The sequence below is a fragment of the Pelophylax lessonae genome (assembly GCF_965119305.1).
Source record: "Pelophylax lessonae genome assembly, chromosome: 9".
NCBI lineage: Eukaryota > Metazoa > Chordata > Amphibia > Anura > Ranidae > Pelophylax > Pelophylax lessonae.
In genome coordinates, this window is record NC_138776.1 from 160,447,386 (window position 1) to 160,469,963 (window position 22,578).

The 22,578-nt window shown below is 43.2% G+C and overlaps 1 protein-coding gene across 2 annotated transcripts in view; it reads right to left on the reverse strand.

The window, feature by feature from the left end:
* The window catches only part of CDH23 (cadherin related 23), a 1,628,602-nt gene that overhangs the window by 551,323 nt on the left and 1,054,701 nt on the right, over positions 1 to 22,578 (reverse strand). For both annotated transcript variants that reach the window (XM_082268007.1, XM_082268006.1), the window contains exon 21: positions 18,063 to 18,170. In XM_082268007.1, coding sequence (XP_082124133.1) covers positions 18,063 to 18,170 — 108 coding nt within the window. The remainder of the gene's footprint in view (positions 1 to 18,062; positions 18,171 to 22,578) is intronic.

Here is a 22,578-nt window from a genome sequence, read left to right on the forward strand (position 1 = left end):
TGATATACATACACTTTTTTGGGATCATATTTTCTATTCCGCTATTTAATCAAAAACCTTTGGGGATCAGTTAAATTGGGGGATAGTCTGTGTTGGTACGTGTGAGAGAGATCCACCTTTCCAAGTTGTTGGGGTTCATCTCATACTTCTGAAGGTTTGAGGGTGCTGCCTGTTCCATACTCCCCCTACTCCTAGCCTTTTAGGGGTACAAACAATAGTAATTGGGGCCTAGTGTGGTTGTGTACGTGTGATATACATACACTTTTTTTGGATCATATTTTCTATTCCGCTATTTAATCAAAAACCTTTGGGGATCAGTTAAATTGGGGGATAGTCTGTGTTGGTACGTGTGAGAGAGATCCACCTTTCCAAGTTGTTGGGGTTCATCTCATACTTCTGAAGGTTTGAGGGTGCTGCCTGTTCCATACTCCCCCTACTCCTAGCCTTTTAGGGGTACAAACAATAGTAATTGGGGCCTAGTGTGGTTGTGTACGTGTGATATACATACACTTTTTTGGGATCATATTTTCTATTCCGCTATTTAATCAAAAACCTTTGGGGATCAGTTAAATTGGGGGATAGTCTGTGTTGGTACGTGTGAGAGAGATCCACCTTTCCAAGTTGTTGGGGTTCATCTCATACTTCTGAAGGTTTGAGGGTGCTGCCTGTTCCATACTCCCCCTACTCCTAGCCTTTTAGGGGTACAAACAATAGTAATTGGGGCCTAGTGTGGTTGTGTACGTGTGATATACATACACTTTTTTGGGATCATATTTTCTATTCCGCTATTTAATCAAAAACCTCTGGGGATCAGTTAAATTGGGGGATAGTCTGTGTTGGTACGTGTGAGAGAGATCCACCTTTCCAAGTTGTTGGGGTTCATCTCATACTTCTGAAGGTTTGAGGGTGCTGCCTGTTCCATACTCCCCCTACTCCTAGCCTTTTAGGGGTACAAACAATAGTAATTGGGGCCTAGTGTGGTTGTGTACGTGTGATATACATACACTTTTTTGGGATCATATTTTCTATTCCGCTATTTAATCAAAAACCTTTGGGGATCAGTTAAATTGGGGGATAGTCTGTGTTGGTACGTGTGAGAGAGATCCACCTTTCCAAGTTGTTGGGGTTCATCTCATACTTCTGAAGGTTTGAGGGTGCTGCCTGTTCCATACTCCCCCTACTCCTCATCTAGCCTTTTAGGGGTACAAACAATAGTAATTGGGGCCTAGTGTGGTTGTGTACGTGCGAGATACATACACTTTTTTTGATCATATTTCCTATTCCGCTATTCAATAAAAACCTTTGAGGATCAATTGAATTGCGGGATAGTCTGTGTCGGTACGTGTGAGAGAGATCCACCTTTCCAAGTTGTTGGGGTTCATCTCATACTTCTGAAGGTTTGAGGGTGCTGCCTGTTCCATACTCCCCCAACTCCTCATCTAGCCTTTTAGGGGTACAAACAATAGTAATTGGGGCCTAGTGTGGTTGTGTACGTGTGATATACATACACTTTTTTTGGATCATATTTTCTATTCCGCTATTTAATCAAAAACCTTTGGGGATCAGTTAAATTGGGGGATAGTCTGTGTTGGTACGTGTGAGAGAGATCCACCTTTCCAAGTTGTTGGGGTTCATCTCATACTTCTGAAGGTTTGAGGGTGCTGCCTGTTCCATACTCCCCCTACTCCTCATCTAGCCTTTTAGGGGTACAAACAATAGTAATTGGGGCCTAGTGTGGTTGTGTACGTGCGAGATACATACACTTTTTTTGATCATATTTCCTATTCCGCTATTCAATAAAAACCTTTGAGGATCAATTGAATTGCGGGATAGTCTGTGTCGGTACGTGTGAGAGAGATCCACCTTTCCAAGTTGTTGGGGTTCATCTCATACTTCTGAAGGTTTGAGGGTGCTGCCTGTTCCATACCCCCCCTACTCCTCATCTAGCCTTTTAGGGGTACAAACAATAGTAATTGGGGCCTAGTGTGGTTGTGTACGTGCGAGATACATACACTTTTTTTGATCATATTTCCTATTCCGCTATTCAATAAAAACCTTTGAGGATCAATTGAATTGCGGGATAGTCTGTGTCGGTACGTGTGAGAGAGATCCACCTTTCCAAGTTGTTGGGGTTCATCTCATACTTCTGAAGGTTTGAGGGTGCTGCCTGTTCCATACCCCCCCTACTCCTCATCTAGCCTTTTAGGGGTACAAACAATAGTAATTGGGGCCTAGTGTGGTTGTGTACGTGCGAGATACATACACTTTTTTTGATCATATTTCCTATTCCGCTATTCAATAAAAACCTTTGAGGATCAATTGAATTGCGGGATAGTCTGTGTCGGTACGTGTGAGAGAGATCCACCTTTCCAAGTTGTTGGGGTTCATCTCATACTTCTGAAGGTTTGAGGGTGCTGCCTGTTCCATACTCCCCCTACTCCTCATCTAGCCTTTTAGGGGTACAAACAATAGTAATTGGGGCCTAGTGTGGTTGTGTACGTGTGATATACATACACTTTTTTTGGATCATATTTTCTATTCCGCTATTTAATCAAAAACCTTTGGGGATCAGTTAAATTGGGGGATAGTCTGTGTTGGTACGTGTGAGAGAGATCCACCTTTCCAAGTTGTTGGGGTTCATCTCATACTTCTGAAGGTTTGAGGGTGCTGCCTGTTCCATACTCCCCCTACTCCTCATCTAGCCTTTTAGGGGTACAAACAATAGTAATTGGGGCCTAGTGTGGTTGTGTACGTGCGAGATACATACACTTTTTTTGATCATATTTCCTATTCCGCTATTCAATAAAAACCTTTGAGGATCAATTGAATTGCGGGATAGTCTGTGTCGGTACGTGTGAGAGAGATCCACCTTTCCAAGTTGTTGGGGTTCATCTCATACTTCTGAAGGTTTGAGGGTGCTGCCTGTTCCATACCCCCCCTACTCCTCATCTAGCCTTTTAGGGGTACAAACAATAGTAATTGGGGCCTAGTGTGGTTGTGTACGTGCGAGATACATACACTTTTTTTGATCATATTTCCTATTCCGCTATTCAATAAAAACCTTTGAGGATCAATTGAATTGCGGGATAGTCTGTGTCGGTACGTGTGAGAGAGATCCACCTTTCCAAGTTGTTGGGGTTCATCTCATACTTCTGAAGGTTTGAGGGTGCTGCCTGTTCCATACCCCCCCTACTCCTCATCTAGCCTTTTAGGGGTACAAACAATAGTAATTGGGGCCTAGTGTGGTTGTGTACGTGCGAGATACATACACTTTTTTTGATCATATTTCCTATTCCGCTATTCAATAAAAACCTTTGAGGATCAATTGAATTGCGGGATAGTCTGTGTCGGTACGTGTGAGAGAGATCCACCTTTCCAAGTTGTTGGGGTTCATCTCATACTTCTGAAGGTTTGAGGGTGCTGCCTGTTCCATACTCCCCCTACTCCTCATCTAGCCTTTTAGGGGTACAAACAATAGTAATTGGGGCCTAGTGTGGTTGTGTACGTGTGATATACATACACTTTTTTTGATCATATTTCCTATTCCGCTATTCAATAAAAACCTTTGAGGATCAATTGAATTGCGGGATAGTCTGTGTCGGTACGTGTGAGAGAGATCCACCTTTCCAAGTTGTTGGGGTTCATCTCATACTTCTGAAGGTTTGAGGGTGCTGCCTGTTCCATACCCCCCCCTACTCCTCATCTAGCCTTTTAGGGGTACAAACAATAGTAATTGGGGCCTAGTGTGGTTGTGTACGTGCGAGATACATACACTTTTTTTGATCATATTTCCTATTCCGCTATTCAATAAAAACCTTTGAGGATCAATTGAATTGCGGGATAGTCTGTGTCGGTACGTGTGAGAGAGATCCACCTTTCCAAGTTGTTGGGGTTCATCTCATACTTCTGAAGGTTTGAGGGTGCTGCCTGTTCCATACCCCCCCTACTCCTCATCTAGCCTTTTAGGGGTACAAACAATAGTAATTGGGGCCTAGTGTGGTTGTGTACGTGCGAGATACATACACTTTTTTTGATCATATTTCCTATTCCGCTATTCAATAAAAACCTTTGAGGATCAATTGAATTGCGGGATAGTCTGTGTCGGTACGTGTGAGAGAGATCCACCTTTCCAAGTTGTTGGGGTTCATCTCATACTTCTGAAGGTTTGAGGGTGCTGCCTGTTCCATACTCCCCCTACTCCTCATCTAGCCTTTTAGGGGTACAAACAATAGTAATTGGGGCCTAGTGTGGTTGTGTACGTGTGATATACATACACTTTTTTTGGATCATATTTTCTATTCCGCTATTCAATAAAAACCTTTCTAGGGCAAGATCTTAAATTACAGAAATATGAGGAGACCGTCAAATAAGGGCCGTGGCCTGGGTCGTGGTGCTGCTGGTAGAGCTCCTGTTGCAAGGAGAGGACATGGTCGATCTGTGCCAGCTACACGCACAAGTGAAACACCTTCCTCAAGTGTGAGTAGGCGACAGAACCTGCATCAGTATTTGGTAGGGCATCAAACGCCCCTAGAAGTGATGAGGCCAGAACAAGTTGAGGCGATAGTAGATTGGTTTGCTGCTGACAGTGCCTCCAGTTCCTTCACATTGTCTCCCACCCAGTCTACTGCAGAAAGGTCAGAGTTGGCACCTGCAGCCAATGTCCAACCGTCTTTCACCTCACCCCCTTGCAAATCAGGCCAGCAGTCTGAGCCCCAAGCCATACAGCAGTCTCTTATTCTTTTTGAGGACTCTGTCAGCAGGGTTTCCCAGGGCCATCCACCTAGCCCTGCCCCAGAAGTGGAAGAGATTGAGTGCAGCGATGCCCAACCACTTATTTCTCAAGATGAGTACATGCAAGGATCATCGCAGCACGTCTCCGATGATGACGAAACGCAGGTGCCAACTGCTGCGGCGTTCAGCATTGTGGAGACCGACAAGGAGGGCAGGGGTGAAGACTGGGTGGAAGATGATGTGGAGGACGATGAGGTCCTCGACCCCACATGGAATGAACGTCATGCAGGTGACCTGAGTAGTTTGGAGGAAGAGGCGGTGGTCGCACAGAGCCACCAGCACAGCAGAAGAGGGAGCAGGGTGCAGAAGCGGAGCGGCCGTGCCCTAGACACTACGCCCGCTACTGCCCAACGCAGCAAGGGAACGAGCGCACCAAAGTCAGCTCAAAGGAGTTCTCTAGCGTGGAAGTTCTTTAGAAAATGTGCTGATGACAGGACACGAGTGGTTTGCACCCTGTGTAATCAGAGCTTGAAGCGAGGCATGAACCTTCTCAACCTGAGCACAACCTGCATGATCAGGCATCTAAGTGCAAAGCACGAGCTGCAGTGGAGTACACACCTTCAAAACCAAGAAACGTCTCTGGCTCATCCTGCTTCCTCTTCTGCTGCAGTCTCGGCCGCTCCAGCCACATCTGTAGTGATACCGGCACCTGCCACCCCGCAAACAGACGATCTGTCAGCAACACCACCACCTGGGTCACCAACAACCATCTCCACAATGTCCCGTGGAAGCGTTCAGCTTTCCATCTCCCAAACACTTGAGAGGAAGAGGAAGTACCCCCCTACCCACCCGCGATCCCTGGCCCTGAATGCCAGCATTTCAAAATTATTGGCCTTTGAAATGCTGTCATTCCGTCTGGTGGAGACGCATAGTTTTAAAAACCTTATGTCGGTGGCTGTCCCACAGTACGTCGTGCCCAGCCGCCACTACTTTTCCAGGCAAGCCATCCCTTCCCTGCACAACCAAGTGGGGGAAAATATCAGGTGTGCACTGCGCAACGCCATCTGTGCCAAGGTCCACCTAACTACGGATACGTGGACCAGTAAGCACGGTCAGGGGCGTTATATCTCCCTAACGGCACACTGGGTAAATGCAGTGGCGGATGGGCCTGAGGCGGATAGCAATTTGGCGCATGTCCTTCCACCACCGAGGATTGCAGGGCGCTTCAGTTTGCCTCCTGTTCGTAACTCCTCCTACTCCGCTTCCTCATCCTCTACCGCCTCCTCATCCGGACAGCGTAACACCTTCACCACCAACTTCAGCACGGCCAGGGGTAAACGACAGCAGGCAGTTTTACAACTTGCCTGTTTGGGGGACAAACCACACACCGCGCAGGAGTTGTGGAGGAGCATGGAACAGCAGACAAATGAGTGGTTGCTGCCAGCGAGCCTCAAGCCCGGCCTGGTGGTGTGTGATAACGGGCGAAATCTCATAGCAGCTCTGGGCCTAGCCGGTTTGACGCACATCCCTTGCCTGGCGCATGTGCTGAATTTGGTGGTGCAGAGGTTCCTTAAAAACTACCCCGATATGTCAGAGCTGCTGCAGAAAGTGCGGGCCGTTTGTGCGCACTTTCGGCGTTCTCACCCTGCTGCTGCTCGCCTGGCAGCGCTGCAGCGTAACTTCGGCCTTCCCGCTCACCGCCTCATATGTGACGTGCCCACAAGGTGGAACTCCACCTTGCACATGCTGGAAAGACTGTGCGAGCAGCAGCAGGCCATAGTGGAGTTTCAGCTGCAGCACGCACGCGTGAGTCGCTCTGCGGAACAGCACCACTTCACCACCAATAACTGGGCCTCCATGCGAGACCTGTGTGCCTTGTTGCGCTGTTTTGAGTACTCCACCAACATGGCCAGTGGCAATGACGCCGTTCTCAGCTTAACTATCCCACTTCTATGCCTCCTTGAAAAAACAATTCGGGCGATGATGGAAGAGGATGTGGCACAGGATGAGGAGGAGGAGGAGGATGAAGAGGTAACATTTCCAAGGCTTTCAGGGCAGTCATTCGCAAGGGGCTCCGAGGGTGGGTTCCTGCACACGCAAACGCCAGGGACGCAATTGTCCAGCAGGGGCACAGTTCTGGAGGATGAGGAGGATGAGGAGGAGGAGGAGCTGGAGGAGGAGATGGAACCATGTTCACAGCAGGGTGGCACCCAGGCCAGCTCATGGCCATCACTGGTGCGTGGCTGGGGGGATACAGAGGACACGGACGATACACCTCCCACAGAGGACAGCCTTTCGTCGCCTCTGGGCAGCCTGGCACACATGAGCGATTACATGCTGCAGTGTCTCCACAACGACCGCCGAGTTGCCCACATTCTAACTTGTGCTGATTACTGGGTGGCCACGCTGCTGGATCCCCGTTACAAGGACAACGTACCGTCCTTAATTCACTCACTGGAGCGCGATCGCAAGATGCGCGAGTACAAGCGCACGCTGGTAGACGCCATGCTGCTGGCATTCCCATCTGACAGCGGGGCCACAGTGGAAGCACAAGGCAGAGGAGGAGGAGGAGGAGGTCGCCAACGCAACCAGGGCACCGCCAGCACCTCAGAAGGCAGGGTTAGCATGGCCGAAATGTGGAAAAGCTTTGTCAGCACGCCACAACAAACAGCAGCACCAGCAGCTCAGATGGAACGTCTTAGCAGGAGGCAGCATTTTACCAACATGGTGGAGCAGTATGTGTGCACACGCCTACATGTAGTGAATGACGGGTCTGCCCCCTTCAACTTCTGGGTCTCCAAATTGGGCACATGGCCTGAGCTTGCCCTTTACGCCTTGGAGGTGCTGGCGTGCCCTGCAGCCAGTGTATTATCTGAACGGGTATTTAGCACGGCTGGGGGCGTTATAACAGACAAGCGCAGCCGCCTGTCCAGAGACAATGTGGACAAGCTCACGTTCATTAAAATGAACCAGGCATGGATCCCACGGGACTTTTCCGTACCTTATGCAGAATAGCAATGGATACCGACCTTACCCACCCATTGTTCCATTTTTGCTCTTTCTCACTCTTTTGGGGTGTACCCTCATTTAAAATTTTTGAAAAGAAGCAGTGTTGGCTACCTCGTCCTCCTCCTCAGGGCCAGATTAATGTAGGGGCTATTGGAGCTGCAGCTCCAGGCCCCTACCTTTTATATAGGCCCCGGGTTGGCCATATTCACTGTTACCGCTCTTCTGTCACTTGTAAACACAGAAGTCTGGCTTCTATGCTCGCTTCCCCAGGCAGCACCCTCAGAACCTCCCCACACAGCGTGAAGGCCGGACAAGGAGGGACAGTTGGCGATGCATGGATGTGTTTATGGGCTTCAGAGACAGCATCCCATGTTGAATTAGGCATGCATGGCTGCACCCTTCCTCCTCTGGGTGCATGGCAAGGCACGGCCCTTAAGGCCCTTCAAAATCCTCAGCACCAAGCCCATGATGCTGTTAATCCGGCCCTGGTCCTCCTCCACCGCCGCTTCCACCTACACCGCCCATAGGTGTGCGCAGCCTATTGCATTAAGGTGTGCACCCCAAAGTTGAAATACACATGCATGTGTTTGCCAGCAGGGAGAGTAATGTATCGGGGCCATGTACCTGTAGGCAAGGAGAAATAGAGCAGAGCAGGTCCCAGGGAGATCTTTCCCATCTCCTCACTGGCAATGCTATGTGATAGGTGCTGGACAGCACCCCCTTTTCCTGCGCTCGGAACCTGGTCCTCAGGCTGTTACAATCCTGGAACTCGTACTGGTATTAGGCATCCATGATGGCTAGGCTTTGCTGCCCCTTACGACCAGGGTGGTCGACCAGACACTGAAAATACAAAGCAAAAAAGGGCGCACCAGCCTAGCGCATTATCCTTAGCAAGTTTATTTGGATAAAATTGTTTAAAATCAAATACTCACAAACAAACAAGAAGTTTCAGGCACATCAATTCCATACACCTGCCTCCTACCAGAGGATCAACGTCTTTACTGGAAGCAGAGGGCTGACGCGTTTCGAGGCTGTGCCTCTTCCTCAGAGCCTGGAGGCCATGGTCAAGTCCATAGTTTAAATATAGTATGTAGGGCCAGGCCTCCATATGACCCCTGGGAGATGTGGGAGGAGATATCGCCCAAATGGGCGTGGCTACACAGCCATTTACCCAAAAGCTATTACAAGTCACAAGTGTAGTTACATTTACATTTTAGTTGGCAAAGCCCCACGTGACCATTTGTTCCATTGGTGAGCTATCCAAAACACTTCCCAATAGCTTTTGGGTAAATGGCTGTGTAGCCACGCCCATTTGGGCGATATCTCCTCCCACATCTCCCAGGGGTCATATGGAGGCCTGGCCCTACATACTATATTTAAACTATGGACTTGACCATGGCCTCCAGGCTCTGAGGAAGAGGCACAGCCTCGAAACGCGTCAGCCCTCTGCTTCCAGTAAAGACGTTGATCCTCTGGTAGGAGGCAGGTGTATGGAATTGATGTGCCTGAAACTTCTTGTTTGTTTGTGAGTATTTGATTTTAAACAATTTTATCCAAATAAACTTGCTAAGGATAATGCGCTAGGCTGGTGCGCCCTTTTTTGCTTTGTATTTTCAAGGCAATGCTATGTGCCCTAGGTGATTAGGGTGTGCCCAGGCACACCCAGCACACCCTGTGCGCACGCCTATGTCACCGCCACATCCACCACCACCTCAACCTCCCTCCTACTCCATATGGGCCTCGTCCTTCAGAGATGAAGAAGAACATTGTTTTATTTTTCTGTTTTTTTTTTGTTGTTTTAAGTTATTTCCCTATCCACATTTGTTTGCAGAGCACTTGCCATGCTCTTAATTACGTTTTGCTGCCATTTGCAGCACTCTAGCCCTTTCCTTTGGTGTTTTAGAGCCATTTTAGTGCCTTAAAGTTCGGGTCCCCATTGACTTCAATGGGGTTCGGTGTCTTTTTTTTAAAGTTCGGCCGAACCCGTCGAACACGGACATCTAGGTGTTCGCTCAACCCTACTCTCGGACTCTTGGTGGCGGGGGTGTGTGCTTAGGGGCTCCTTCCTCCATATTTGGTGGGAGTGCCCTGGGCTCCGCCCCTTCTGGCAAGATATTCGAGAACAAATTAAGGTCATCTTGGATATAGAAATAGAGGACTCCCCTCTGTTTTTCTTGTTACATGTGCCACCCATTCCTCTGCGCCACTATCGAAAGTCGGTTCTACCTCATCTGCTAAATGTGGCCAGGCGCTTGATCCCGGTGTACTGGAAGTCAGCTCTGGTCCCGGTACAATCCGAGTGGATTCGCCTGGTCAACAGCATTATGGCAGCGGAGGAATGGGTTGCGAAATGCAGGGACCGCTATGAGCAATTTCATAGTATTTGGAACACCTGGATTCACTACACCTCAGCTAAGGTATCCGAGCAGTCGTGTGGATGTGCTCCGGAAATGCCATTTATTTCCAATTAGTGGACCCTAGGCCTATACTGGACGAGTCCTTAAAGTCTAAGTAAAATTGAATATCATTACGTCCCATATTACTATCTTTGTATCTTAGTGTATAGTAGATCTATAGGGGGGAAAATTTGGTATACTCTGTGGTTTCCTGCTGGTGACGTTCTATAACGTTCTATTATCGTGGTTTTTTGTTTTGTTTTTTTTTTTGTGTGTGTTCTCAAGTAGTACACTTTTATTTGGTTGGTTTGTCTAACTTAGAGAAATCGAGCTATATTAAAGTGGAGGTTACCTTAGGTGGGCCATTGTATTTCTTTCTATATGCTTAGTATGTGGGCTTATATCTAACGGCTACCCTATGCACCGTTTTCCTAATTTGATTAAATTGGTTAGTGTATTAGGTACCTTGTTGGTAGGGCCATGGGTTTATTTATTTTTTTTTCTCTGCCCTGCACGCCCAGCTTATTTGGTTGTATTAATAGAGATTTATGTTTTGTCTTTTTGTTATTCTGTTTTTGTAATCTGTGTTATTTGTTTCTATGTAGGAAAAGAATGAAAATAAATAAATAAAGATTAAAAAAAAAAAAAAGAAGCACTCTATTATTCTGGTAAGGGGCATTTTTGGGGGGAATTATGTATTCTACCCTGCTTCATGTTACACTCTAAATATGGGTATAACATGACGCATAGTTCAAAAGGTGGATTGTACCTTGAACCTCATGAGAATTATCGGCTTTCTCTACAGCAAAGTAACAAAGTCACAAACAACGACATTTTTGACAAATGCTCATTCTGTTGGGCAACCAATTTGTCTCTTGAATTAAAAAGAGAGAAAAAATTCTGTGAACTCTACTAATGAAGTATCACGACAAATTTTAAATTCCTTTGGAATCCTCCAGGGGGCCTAGTGTATGGGGAACTTGGTCCCATTCTGATTTGTGCCTTGGTTGCTAAGCAGCATCCTCCCTCACCACTGTCTAAACCACTGCTAACAAGACTACAACATTTGTTATTGGGATTGAGTGAGAGGTACACAAAATAGAGGACGGACAGGCACACAGTGAAGAGGGGGGCAGAAACAGTGGATGGACTGGATTTGCTCTCCCCTCTTCTTCTCACTGGATGTTGCTGGCTGTATAGAGAAGCAGCCGTTTAGCTCATCATAGGTGATAGATGAGAGTACACACTGCACATGTGTGGCCTGAAGGAACAGGATAATGTTTACCCCAGTGCCGCTACTGGGTAATGTCCCAACAGCTACTCGGTTCCTACAATAACTCAAAATGGAGCCATCACAAGCTGTAGAAGATTTTATGAATGCTTCCTTTTAATGAGGTTGTTTTGGCCTGCATTCTTTGAGAGAAAGGGAGTTCTGGCTTTAAGGTAGGTGTAGAACACTATGCTGCTTTATCCCTATTGGACAACATAATGTGATTTTTGGTAAAGGTAAACTAACTCTTTACACAATCATCTTTTATTACAGTTGTTTTCCATTTTCATTTCTACAGGATACTAAAGAGCACACAGTGACTAAGATACATGTAAGTAGCACCATCAATGTAGAAAATATGCGTAGATACCATACAGAGATGTAACTGTACTGAGATACTGATGTTGTGCTGCACCATTCTCTTCTGGCCAGCAGGAGGAGAGCTACAGCCAAGCAAGCCCTCAAACTTTTATGCAGAAAAACCTGGGAGCTGTAGTTTGAGATGGCAGCCATTTAATGGGACAAATAGGCTCCTTAAACTACAGATCCCAATAGATACGATGCAGTAGGAGGAGTGGAGAGATGTTTTTTAATAAACGACCTGGGAAAGTTCTTCCTCTTGGCACAGAGGGAGTTAGATAGAGAGCACCTCTATCTACATTTTTTCCTGCCAGACCATACCAGCACAGAAACCAGCACTGAGATCCAAGCTTGAGACTGGGAGCGAGGACACTCGGGGGCAGCGCATCACTGCCCACATCCCATCGATGACTACCAGAGGCTTTCAGGGAGAGACCAAGGAGCTCTCCTTTCTACAGTGAGAAGCCACCGAAGCATCCCAGGGACTGGTGAGATGGCTATTCACCCATGGCTGATATGGCTAGCAGAGACTAACCTACTGAGAGAAGGACACCAAGTGTACCCAATTCATACTGCACATATTCCAAACCTAGACTGAATCTCTACCAACCCTATACCGCATTATATTGAACTTTTACTGCATCTGAACCTCATCTACCTTGCACCTGTGCTGAGACTATACTAAACTTATACTATATCTATACTGCATGTAGGTTAAATGGGACTGTTGTTAAGTGTGCCAAAGCTCTTTTAAGGGCCCCAACGATAGTCGGCAGAACATCTCATAAAACTACTACTCTCATAACAATTATTCTGCAAGCCCCCTTAGCAACCATATTCCCTTTCTTTTGGATGGTGCATACCCAGTCATTCTAGGGCTAGCATCTCTGCCATAAATGTGTTCTAGCAGTATCCCAGATAGCAAGCAGTTATGCTGCAAGTTTGAAAATGACTTGCTAAGCTATTGCTATACTTGCCAGGTTTCACAAGTTTGTTGCACAATTGAAGCAAGTCCGCATTGCATGACTCCAGATCAACTTCCATTGCAAACATTCTGCACATCTGTTGCAAGTTCTGATTCAGTTATGTTGGGCAATAGTCATCTCACCACAGGGGTCACTGTGGCTGAATTTTCATGTTGTAGATTTGTAGAGCTTACAAATACAAAGCTTATTTACTTACAAAGCTTATTTACTTACCACGTAAATTTGCTACAAATTGGAAAAGTGTCAACTAGAACTTGTGCTTTAAATGCTCTGCAAGTGTACAACTTGCCAGTGAAAATGTGCAGCAAGTTAACAGACTTACAATTCAACACTGCTACAACTTTGTGGCAAGTTATTCTTGCTATCTGGGATAGTTCCAACACTGTAGATTAAACTTTACTATTGATCACTACCGGCCTTGCTACTGTTTATGTTTATCTGTGTGCCAAATGTCACCTAATGTCAAATGTTATGCCTAGTCCTTACTGTTAATCATTTTGTATGCTAAACAGTGGTATTACTATTGTTAATCCATTTTCTGCTTGCCTTCTTACGAACTGTATTGGGTGACAATTAGGTTTGCCTTTACTACCTGTTTTCTTTCATTTAGCACTACTAAGCATTACTTTCAGTGAATTCCTGTGATATTGTATGTTTGTACACTCAACCTGATGGGGCTGAGGGGCTGAGGCTCTTGAGGAGGTCAAGGTAAAGAACAGAGGATGCATCCTATCAAGCGGCTCCTAGGGGGGTAGCGCTACATGTATATGGAAGGGCTTCAGAGCAAATACATAGTAGAACCTTTAGGAAGACAGTCGAACAACTAAGAAATGTACTGTTCAAAGATAATAGATGGATTAAAAGAGATACATAAACTGTATTTGCATTTAGTCTGAGCCCCACAACACTCAAACAGTCTACTATAGCTATAGCTAAACCCTTTTATAATTTAGGCTCACTAACAGCATGTATGTATGCCCTCCCTAGGTGTCAGATTGAATAGCAACTAGGATAAAGGGTACATGATCTTACAAGATAAGTTTTACTACCTAATTAAATAAAATCCCCTAGACAGGTATATATATCCATTATTATTATTCCACGAAGGCCTAGAATGTAATTTATTGGTAACATTTTCTGGTCTGCCATACACAGATTTTACTAGACATTAGACATGATCATATGCACTATCTTCCATTTTATGTAATTTGTCATCTTTTGAAGGGAATGAGAATTATTCTGTGTTACTTTCCATTACTCATTGAAGGGTGGTAAATCAATTCTTTCTCTGAGAGGTCCTTGAGAGACAGTATTAGAATTCAACAAAAAGCAAAGTAAAATGTAAAATAAAGCACATTTCTTTAGTGAAGTTTGTGACATGTTTCATCTTACCCTTTTAAATAGATGAAGTATATGGGAAAAAGGGGGACTGGAATGCGGACTTTACTAGTACCAAATTAGGACACCGTGTATTTGTATTAAAAAGCAGCAAAATGTATTACAAAAAACATAAAAGACAATCTTAAAACCAATACATGCAGAATCTCACAAAAGTGAGTACACCCTTAACATTTTTGTTAATATTTAAACATATCTTTTCTTGTGACAACATTAAAGAAATTACACTTTGCTACAATAAGTAGTGAGTGCACAACTTGTATAACAGTGTAAATTTGCTTTTCCCTCAAAATAATTCAACACACAGACATTAATGTCCAAACTGCTGGCAACAAAAGTGAGTACACCCCTAAGTGAACATGTCCCAATTGGGCCCAAAGTGTCAATATTTTGTGTGGCCACCATTATTTTTTAGCACTGCCTTAACCCTCTTGGGCATGGAGTTCACTAGAGCTTCACAGGTTGCCACTGGAGTCCTCCTTCACTTATCCATGATGACACCACAGAGCTGGTGGGTGTTAGAGACCTTGTGCTCCTCCACCTTCCATTTGAGGATATCCCACAGATGCTCAATAGGGTTTAGGTCTGGAGACATGCTTGGCCAGTCCATCACCTTTAACCTCAGCTTCTTTAGCAAGGCAGTGGTCATCTTGGAGGTGTGTTTGGGGTCATTATCTTGGAATTCTGCCCTGCAGCCCAGTCTACAAAGGGAAGGGATCATGCTCTGCTTCAATATGTCACAGTACATGTTGGCATTCATGGTTCCCTCAATGAACTGTAGCTCCCCAGTTTCGGCAGCACTCATGCAGCCCCAGACCATGACACTCCCACCACCATGCTTGACTGTACGCAAGACACACTTATCTTTGTACTCCTGTTTGCAGGCTTTCTTGTGCATCATCCTTAGAAGAGACTTCCTTCTGGGACTATAGTCTTACAGACCAATTTGATGCAGTGTGCAGCGTATGGTCTGAGCACTGACAGGCTGACCCCCCCCACCCCATCAACCTCTGCAGCAAAGCTCTGCAACACTCATACATCTATTTTCCAAAGACAACCTCTGGATATGACGCTGAGCATGTGCACTCAACCTCTTTTAGTCGACCATGGTGAGGCCTGTTCTGAGTGGAACCTGTCCTGTTAAACCGCTATATGGTCTTGGCCATCGTGCTGTAGCTCAGTTTCAGGGTCTTGGCAATCTTCTTATAGCCTAGGCCATTTTTTTTAACAATTTTTTTTTCAGATCCTCAGAGAGTTCTTTGCCATGAGGTGCCACGTTGAACTTCCAGTGACCAGTATGAGAGAATGAGAGCGATAACACCAAATTTAACACACCTGCTCCCTATTCACGCCTGAGACCTTGTAACACTAAAGAGTCACATGACACCGGGGAGGGAAAATGGCTAATTGGGCCCAATTTGACCATGTTCACTTAGGGGTGTACTCACTTTTGTTGCCAGCATTAATGGCTGTGTGTTGAGTTTTTTTTGAGAGGACAGCAAATTGACACTGTTATACAAGCTGTACACTCACTACTTTACACTGTAGCAAAGTGTAATTTCTTCAATGTTGTCTGTCAGAACTATTGTAAGAAATAGACATATTTTTCATAATTGCATGTGAAGAATTAAGAATTGAATGAACCCAAAGACAAGGTTCAACTCGAGGCCTTTACCAGAAATTCCTCATGTAGACGTCATGTCTCGGTTTCCTTTGTCCTTTCTGAAGAGTGGTAAGCTGTTGTTGACTAACCCTTGAGGTAACGGACTATATTCTATGGTCATTGAAAGAGAATATATTTGAAGAGCCGTGTATATAATACCCTGACAATGAAATTGCTGATTCCAGGCAAAGACCACCGTGGGGGAGTTTTACATACAAGGACAACTCCTCACAAGTCATCACAAGCACAGTTGTAAAATGGGTTACCTAACTAACAGACCATTGTCTCTGTTTCTTGGAAAGTAAACAATAGAGAAACCATCAGCAGAAAGCTTGTATATTTTCTGGTCATCAACTTACAATTACTCAAACAGTATTTTTAAATGGATTTAATATGATCATAAGCATCTACAACCTCCTTGTTCCATCATATGCACCACTGCTGCTGGACTGTGTGCTTTTTCAGGCTTTCAGTTCATATTGCCTAATTCTACTATAGGGACAATTCCCTGTGCAGCCTACCTGGAATATTAGTCCATATATTGAACTGACTTTCTGAATGCTGTGGATCCATGTTTGGCCCAACCACTCGGCCTTGTGGAATTAATTATCAGGGACTGCGCCCTACTTCACAAGAGGATCCTTCCCCCCCCCCCTTTTTCATCAATTTCCCAATTTTGATCCATTCACAGGTATGGGGGATTGTGGGGTTAGTTACTGCTGTTATCCCTCTAGTTGTTTGTTGTTTTTATGTACATGTTTTTTACTCTTGAGATTTTGTATGGTTCTGGGAGTGTATGCATGCCACATTTTTCAATCAATAAAGTTTTTTCTTTGAATACATTTTGTGTCCATAGTTGACCATTGTCTGGGGAGAATTTCTTATCTCCTCTATTTTGTACAGGGGTTTGTCTGGTGTTGGGGGCCTTTGATGCCTGAGACTGTGTTCAGTGAAGTTCTTTACATGCCTGAGAACCCTGAAGTTGAAAACAATGATAAACAATGGTAATGTATTAAAAAATAATTAAAACCAATATGATGCAGGATGCAAATAAAGTAACCCCTTTACTCCAGAGCTTGCGCAGCTACACCAGGTGACAACAGCATTTAGAGGACAAACAGGGTCTGTTTTTCAAGGTGACAAGAACCAAATACCAAGTTCAGTACACTGGACCAACAGTGAATACCTAATCACAGGAAAGACCATGATGTAATGATGATGATGAAATGATAATGACTCTTATGCAATTCAAAGTAAACAAAAAACTGTTTTACAGAAATAAACTTAGATAACATAAACCCACTATAAACCAAAGTAAAGATACATTTAACAAAAGTAGAGCAACAGCCAAGAAAAGTGATTTTATGAGATAAAAGCTAGCCATAGATGGATCAAGTCAGCAGGGATCAGACGCATTTCGATAACAGCGGCTGCAGTGCTGATCAGTGGATCAGTGTATTTTGACAGCAGGGGATCCTGCTGTCAGAATACGATAAAGCAGTGGGAGGATTCCTTCATCCACCTCAAATGTGTGGATGGAGGAATCCGTTTGGTTTCCTTTGATCAGGTGGCTGTCTGATCAAAAAAAAAAAAAAAACATGTATCTATGGCCAACTAAAATTTTTACAAGCTTAGGTGGCTTATACTGCATACCCCCCCTGAAACCCACACACCAGACCAAGCAGTTCAGGGTAAAGGGAAGTCCTTACTCAGCAGGGTCATGTGACTGAGGAGATAAGGGCAGTCTCCCTTTCTCTTAAATGACAGGCAGCAGGAGCAGGGTGCCCAGAAGCTGTCAGCAATAGCTTCTGCACCATGGACACTCTGGTGGGGAGTTTGGATCCCTTTATGCCTCTGCAGGATTTGGAAAATGGCAGTATATTGTGAAGGTCATCTATTAAGTACGCCACTGAAAATTTTATATTTTTGTTAAACATCCCTAGTAGAGTCAAATCATATACGTTTGAGTAACTTTCCTTGTATTATGGACTACTGGCATAATTGACTTTTTTATTATGAGTACAGAACACCCTCCTTAGTGAGTCCAGTTGTCTTTAGGAATTTAAAGATTGTTGCTATTAACACAAATGTGTACTTTAAATGATTCCTGTATGCCACTTGAAATAAAATAAAGGTTGCTACCCAAAACTGTTATACAATGATGCAAAGAAGAGATACAATCTACAAAGTTAAGAAATAAGGAAATACAGAAAACATATCAGATGGATAAATAAAACAGTCCACAATACCGTAGTGACGTCTGAATCTGGTGGTGTCATTTCTACCAGGTTAATAAGGTAAGGTTCATCTTTCCATTGAGGAGCATTGTCATTTATATCCAACAAAGTGATGTTTACCTAAATATAAAAAAGTAGGGTTAGCCTTTTCCATTTATTGTATATGCTATAATACGGCAATGTGAAATTATCGATATTATCTATAGGTAGATATTAAAAACATTTTTTATTACACACGCAAAATTGTCAATTGAACTAAGCATTATTCGTTACAATCATTATCCCAGCGAATGGGAGGGGATATCCCCCCTTCCGCCAGCTTCTGCTGCTCTGCTCGGGTCTACCAGCCGGGTCTCCGATCAAGTTCCCCGGAAGCGACGTCACGACTTCACTTCCGGTTTACATGGCTGCCAATGGCACCAATTTAAAAAAACTGACAGTATATAGAAATGCTGATTTTAGAATTTTGAATACTTTGAAGTACAATGGAGGGGTTTGGGGTCTTTTAGACCCCAGATCCCTCCATAAAGAGTACCTTTCGCTGCCTATTACTGTCACAAGGGATGTTTACATTCCTTGTGACAGCAATAAAAGTGAAAAAAGTGATCATTTTATTTTTTATTTTTTTATGGTAAGGTATCGCCGCCATCATCTGAGCGAGAGCAATAATTCTAGCAAAAGACCATCTCTGTTACTCTAAACTGGTAACCGTTAAAAATGTTTAAAACGTCCCCTTTGGAGATTTTTAAGTCCTGTAGTTTGTTGCCATTCCAGGAGTGTGTGCAATTTTAAACTGTAACATGTTAGGTATCTATTTACTCGGCGTGACATTTTCTTTCACAATATACAAAAAAAATGGGCTAACTTTACCGTTTAGTTTTTTTTTAAATTCGGTGAAGTATTTTCTCCAAAAAAATTGCATTTGAAAGACCACTGCCCAAATACCGCGCGACAAAATAGTCTTTGCTAAAATATACAGCTGCAAGAAAAAGTATGTGAACCCTTTGGAATGATATGGATTTCTGCAAAAATTGTCATAAAATGTGATCTGATCATCCTCTAAGTCACAACAATAGACAATCACAGTCTGCTTAAACTAATAACGCACAAAGAATGAAATGTTGCCATGTTTTTATTGAACACACCATGTAAACATTCACAGTGCAGATGGAAAAAGTATGTGAACCCCTAGACTAATGACATCTCCAAGAGATAATTGGAGTGAGATGTCAGCCAACTGGAGTCCAATCAATGAGATGAGATTGGAGGTGTTGGTTACAGCTGCCCTGCCCTATAAAAAACACACACCAGTTCTGGGTTTGCTTTTCACAAGAAGCATTGCCTGATGTGAATGATGCCTCGCACAAAAGAGCTCTCAGAAGACCTACGATTAAGAATTGTTGACTTGCAGCTGTGTATATATTAATAATGCTTGGGGGTTCTAAGTAATTTTCTAGCAAAAAAATACTGATTTTAACTGGTAAACAACATGTCAGAAATATGCTTAGCCCTTAGCAAGGTTAATGTTGTATTTTTTTTTTTTTTTAATGCATCAATAAAAAAAAATAAAGTACAAGCACATAAAAAAATTATTTAAATTGTAATAAAAAAATAAAATAAAAAATCAGCAACAACTTCTTATTGACAGGGGAAGGCGAAGGAACAAGGAGCCAGATTTGGTGTATTACATGTCCAAAGCACAGACATTGTCCATAACTGGGTAAAATTACAATCTTGTCACACTGTGTCAATAATTGTAGAAGGAACCTATATTAATTTTAATAAATTTTGTATTTAGTTCTAATTTTAGTTTAAGTTATAGTCGAAATCTGCAAGTTAACTACGCTGGGTATACACTAGTAGAATTTCATTGTGAAAATGTTCTAAGAAAAAAAAAGATTTGTTTTTCTAATCAATAGTGGGAGTAAACTGACATTCGTTTTCAACCGTAGTGACAATAAAATTCAAAGGAGCAGGATGGAAAATTATTCTCAAATGCACACATTTCCAACAGTATATGTGGTTTTCATTTGCCAAACTCCATTCTTTCCAAATTCAAAAAGTTTGAACTAATTTCACATGACATTCGAATGTACTGAGAATATTCATACAATATTTCTTAAAAATTTTCATTCAGAATTTTACAAAAGAAAATACAATTAAAATGTTTCTTTTTTTTCATATTAAACATAATATTGAGAACATCAGATTTCCAGATTACAGAAAGGAAGCACCGTCTTATGCTCTCAAAGTTTACTCTCCTGAGGTCTCCTAAACACTGGCTGCCAGGCTGAAATGGAGCTGTCTTCACTAAACACAATGAAGAAATGTAAGACAGTCACACATAAGCTCATAGAATTCACCAGTTTATCCCACAATCAACTACAGCAGAAGTTGTTACCTTGAAACACCTCCTCCAATGCATTTCACCCAAAAGGTCTTAGTCTTGACTTGTCTAGACTAAGAAGGTTGGGTGAAAAACATTAGAGGAGGTGTCTTTCATTTATTTAATAATTAATATTCTTTTCAAAAATGTTGTTTCTGCACTTCGCAAAGTGTAGTCTTTTTGACTTTAGTGTACCAACTCCTAAGCCTCCATTTACACTTGAGCATTTTGTTTTACTTCTTTCCCTACACCAGGTTAGGCTTAAAGCGGTGGTAAACTGCCATGCTTTTTTTTTAAACCTGCAAGGTAAAGTTTTGTTGTGCTAGTATGCATTGCATACTAGAACATTATGTGAAACCTACCTTAAAATGAAGCCATCCAATGATGCGTTGTTTCCGCTGACTGGGCTGCCATCTTCACCTGGTCTTCCTTCGAGGTTTGTCTCCTCCAGCTGTCTGTTTGGCTATGCCACAAAGATGTCATGTGCGCAGGAGCCGCTATTCATGGCATTGGACTCCAAAGGAATGGCACGGGCATGTCGTTCCTTCAGAGCGCATGTGTCGGTGACGTTGCGGGCCCATTCAGAAGTAAATTTCTCTTAAACAGTGCACGTTTAGGAGATATTTAATGTACCTATAGGCAAGTCTTATTAATGGTTTACCTATAGGTAAATATTAACCATGGGAGTTTACTCCCACTTAAACATGCAGTATCCCATTATTTCTAATTGTCCCTGTTCACACTTGTATGCTCAGTTGCTCTATATTCTACATCCTATGCTTTTTTCTTTTGTTTTAGCATACCCAGGTGTTTCTGGTTTTTAGCGTTGCTTCTACACCTGGAGAACACCTCATCACTTAGGGCTCTTTCACACGGACGTTCCGTATGTCCGTAAATCACCCCATCCGTTTGCAGGTGATATATGGACATAATGAATGTCTATGGGATTGCGGATGTTCCTTTTTTCAACCTTTCAGTTCTGTTCCGTTTTTTGGAATGGAACAGAACCCTATTTTTGTTCCGTTTAAAAAACGGAACGGACACAAAATCGGATGTCAGCGGTGTCATCCGCTGACATCCGCAATGCCCATAGACATACATTATGTCCGTATATAATCCGCAAACGGATGGGATGATATGCGGACATACGGACTGGATGACACAAGTGTCATCCGTGTCCGTGAAAAAAAAAAAAGTGCCGGAGCGGATCGTAATACGGTCCGCTCCGTGTGAAAGAGCCCTAACTTGATATAATATATCTCAATAAATAATAATAAATAAATAATAAATAAATAATAATAATAAAAATAATAATAATAAATAATACCGTAACTAAATAAAATAAATAATCTCAATATACCTGCTCTCCTCCCATTGCCCAGCCCCAGGAATAAACTTCTGGAAAATGCCTAAAAATACTTTGAAATCACCAGGAATATCCTCGGCTTATGTGTTAATGCAGGCTAAAGAGCTTACAACATTGTCTATGCACAAGCCCTGTTAGATGGGGTTACAAAAAGAATGGCAGGGGGCAATTTAATAAGGTATCATGTAAGTTATTTCTTCAGAATAATACAACTTTAATACTATAGATGGATTTCTGAGCTCCATGAAGCATGCAATAATTTCACTTTGGGACACTGGCATTTAGAGTTTTTTCTCTGCATAGGCTGCACAGGTCTGCAGAAAAAGAATTGTAGAAAATGCAGCCATCATAATCTGCTTTTACAACCCGTACATCACATTCCCTTTCCTATTTCTGTTTTACATGCCAAGCAATATAATAAACGGTGCGCTCTGTAACAGCAATCAATCCTTGCACAGTCTAATTACAAGTGGTATTAAAGTTACTTTACACTACACTCTGGAAAGCTGCTAATTGAATATTATTTTTGCTGAACCTGTACCCAGCTCCTGTTATCTATGTAGGCCTGTTTATGTTAACATGTATCTATTAATATTTATTATAGAGAATCAAATTAGAAATCTACAACTCAAATACATAAAAACTTCAGGCTGATGTATGCAATAATCTACAGCAGCAAAAGTGGTATGCAAATTAAAGTTTAGTTAATAGCAATTTGCTACTAGCAGGATTTTGCAGAAATCCCTAACACCAACATTATCAATATGATTACTTTA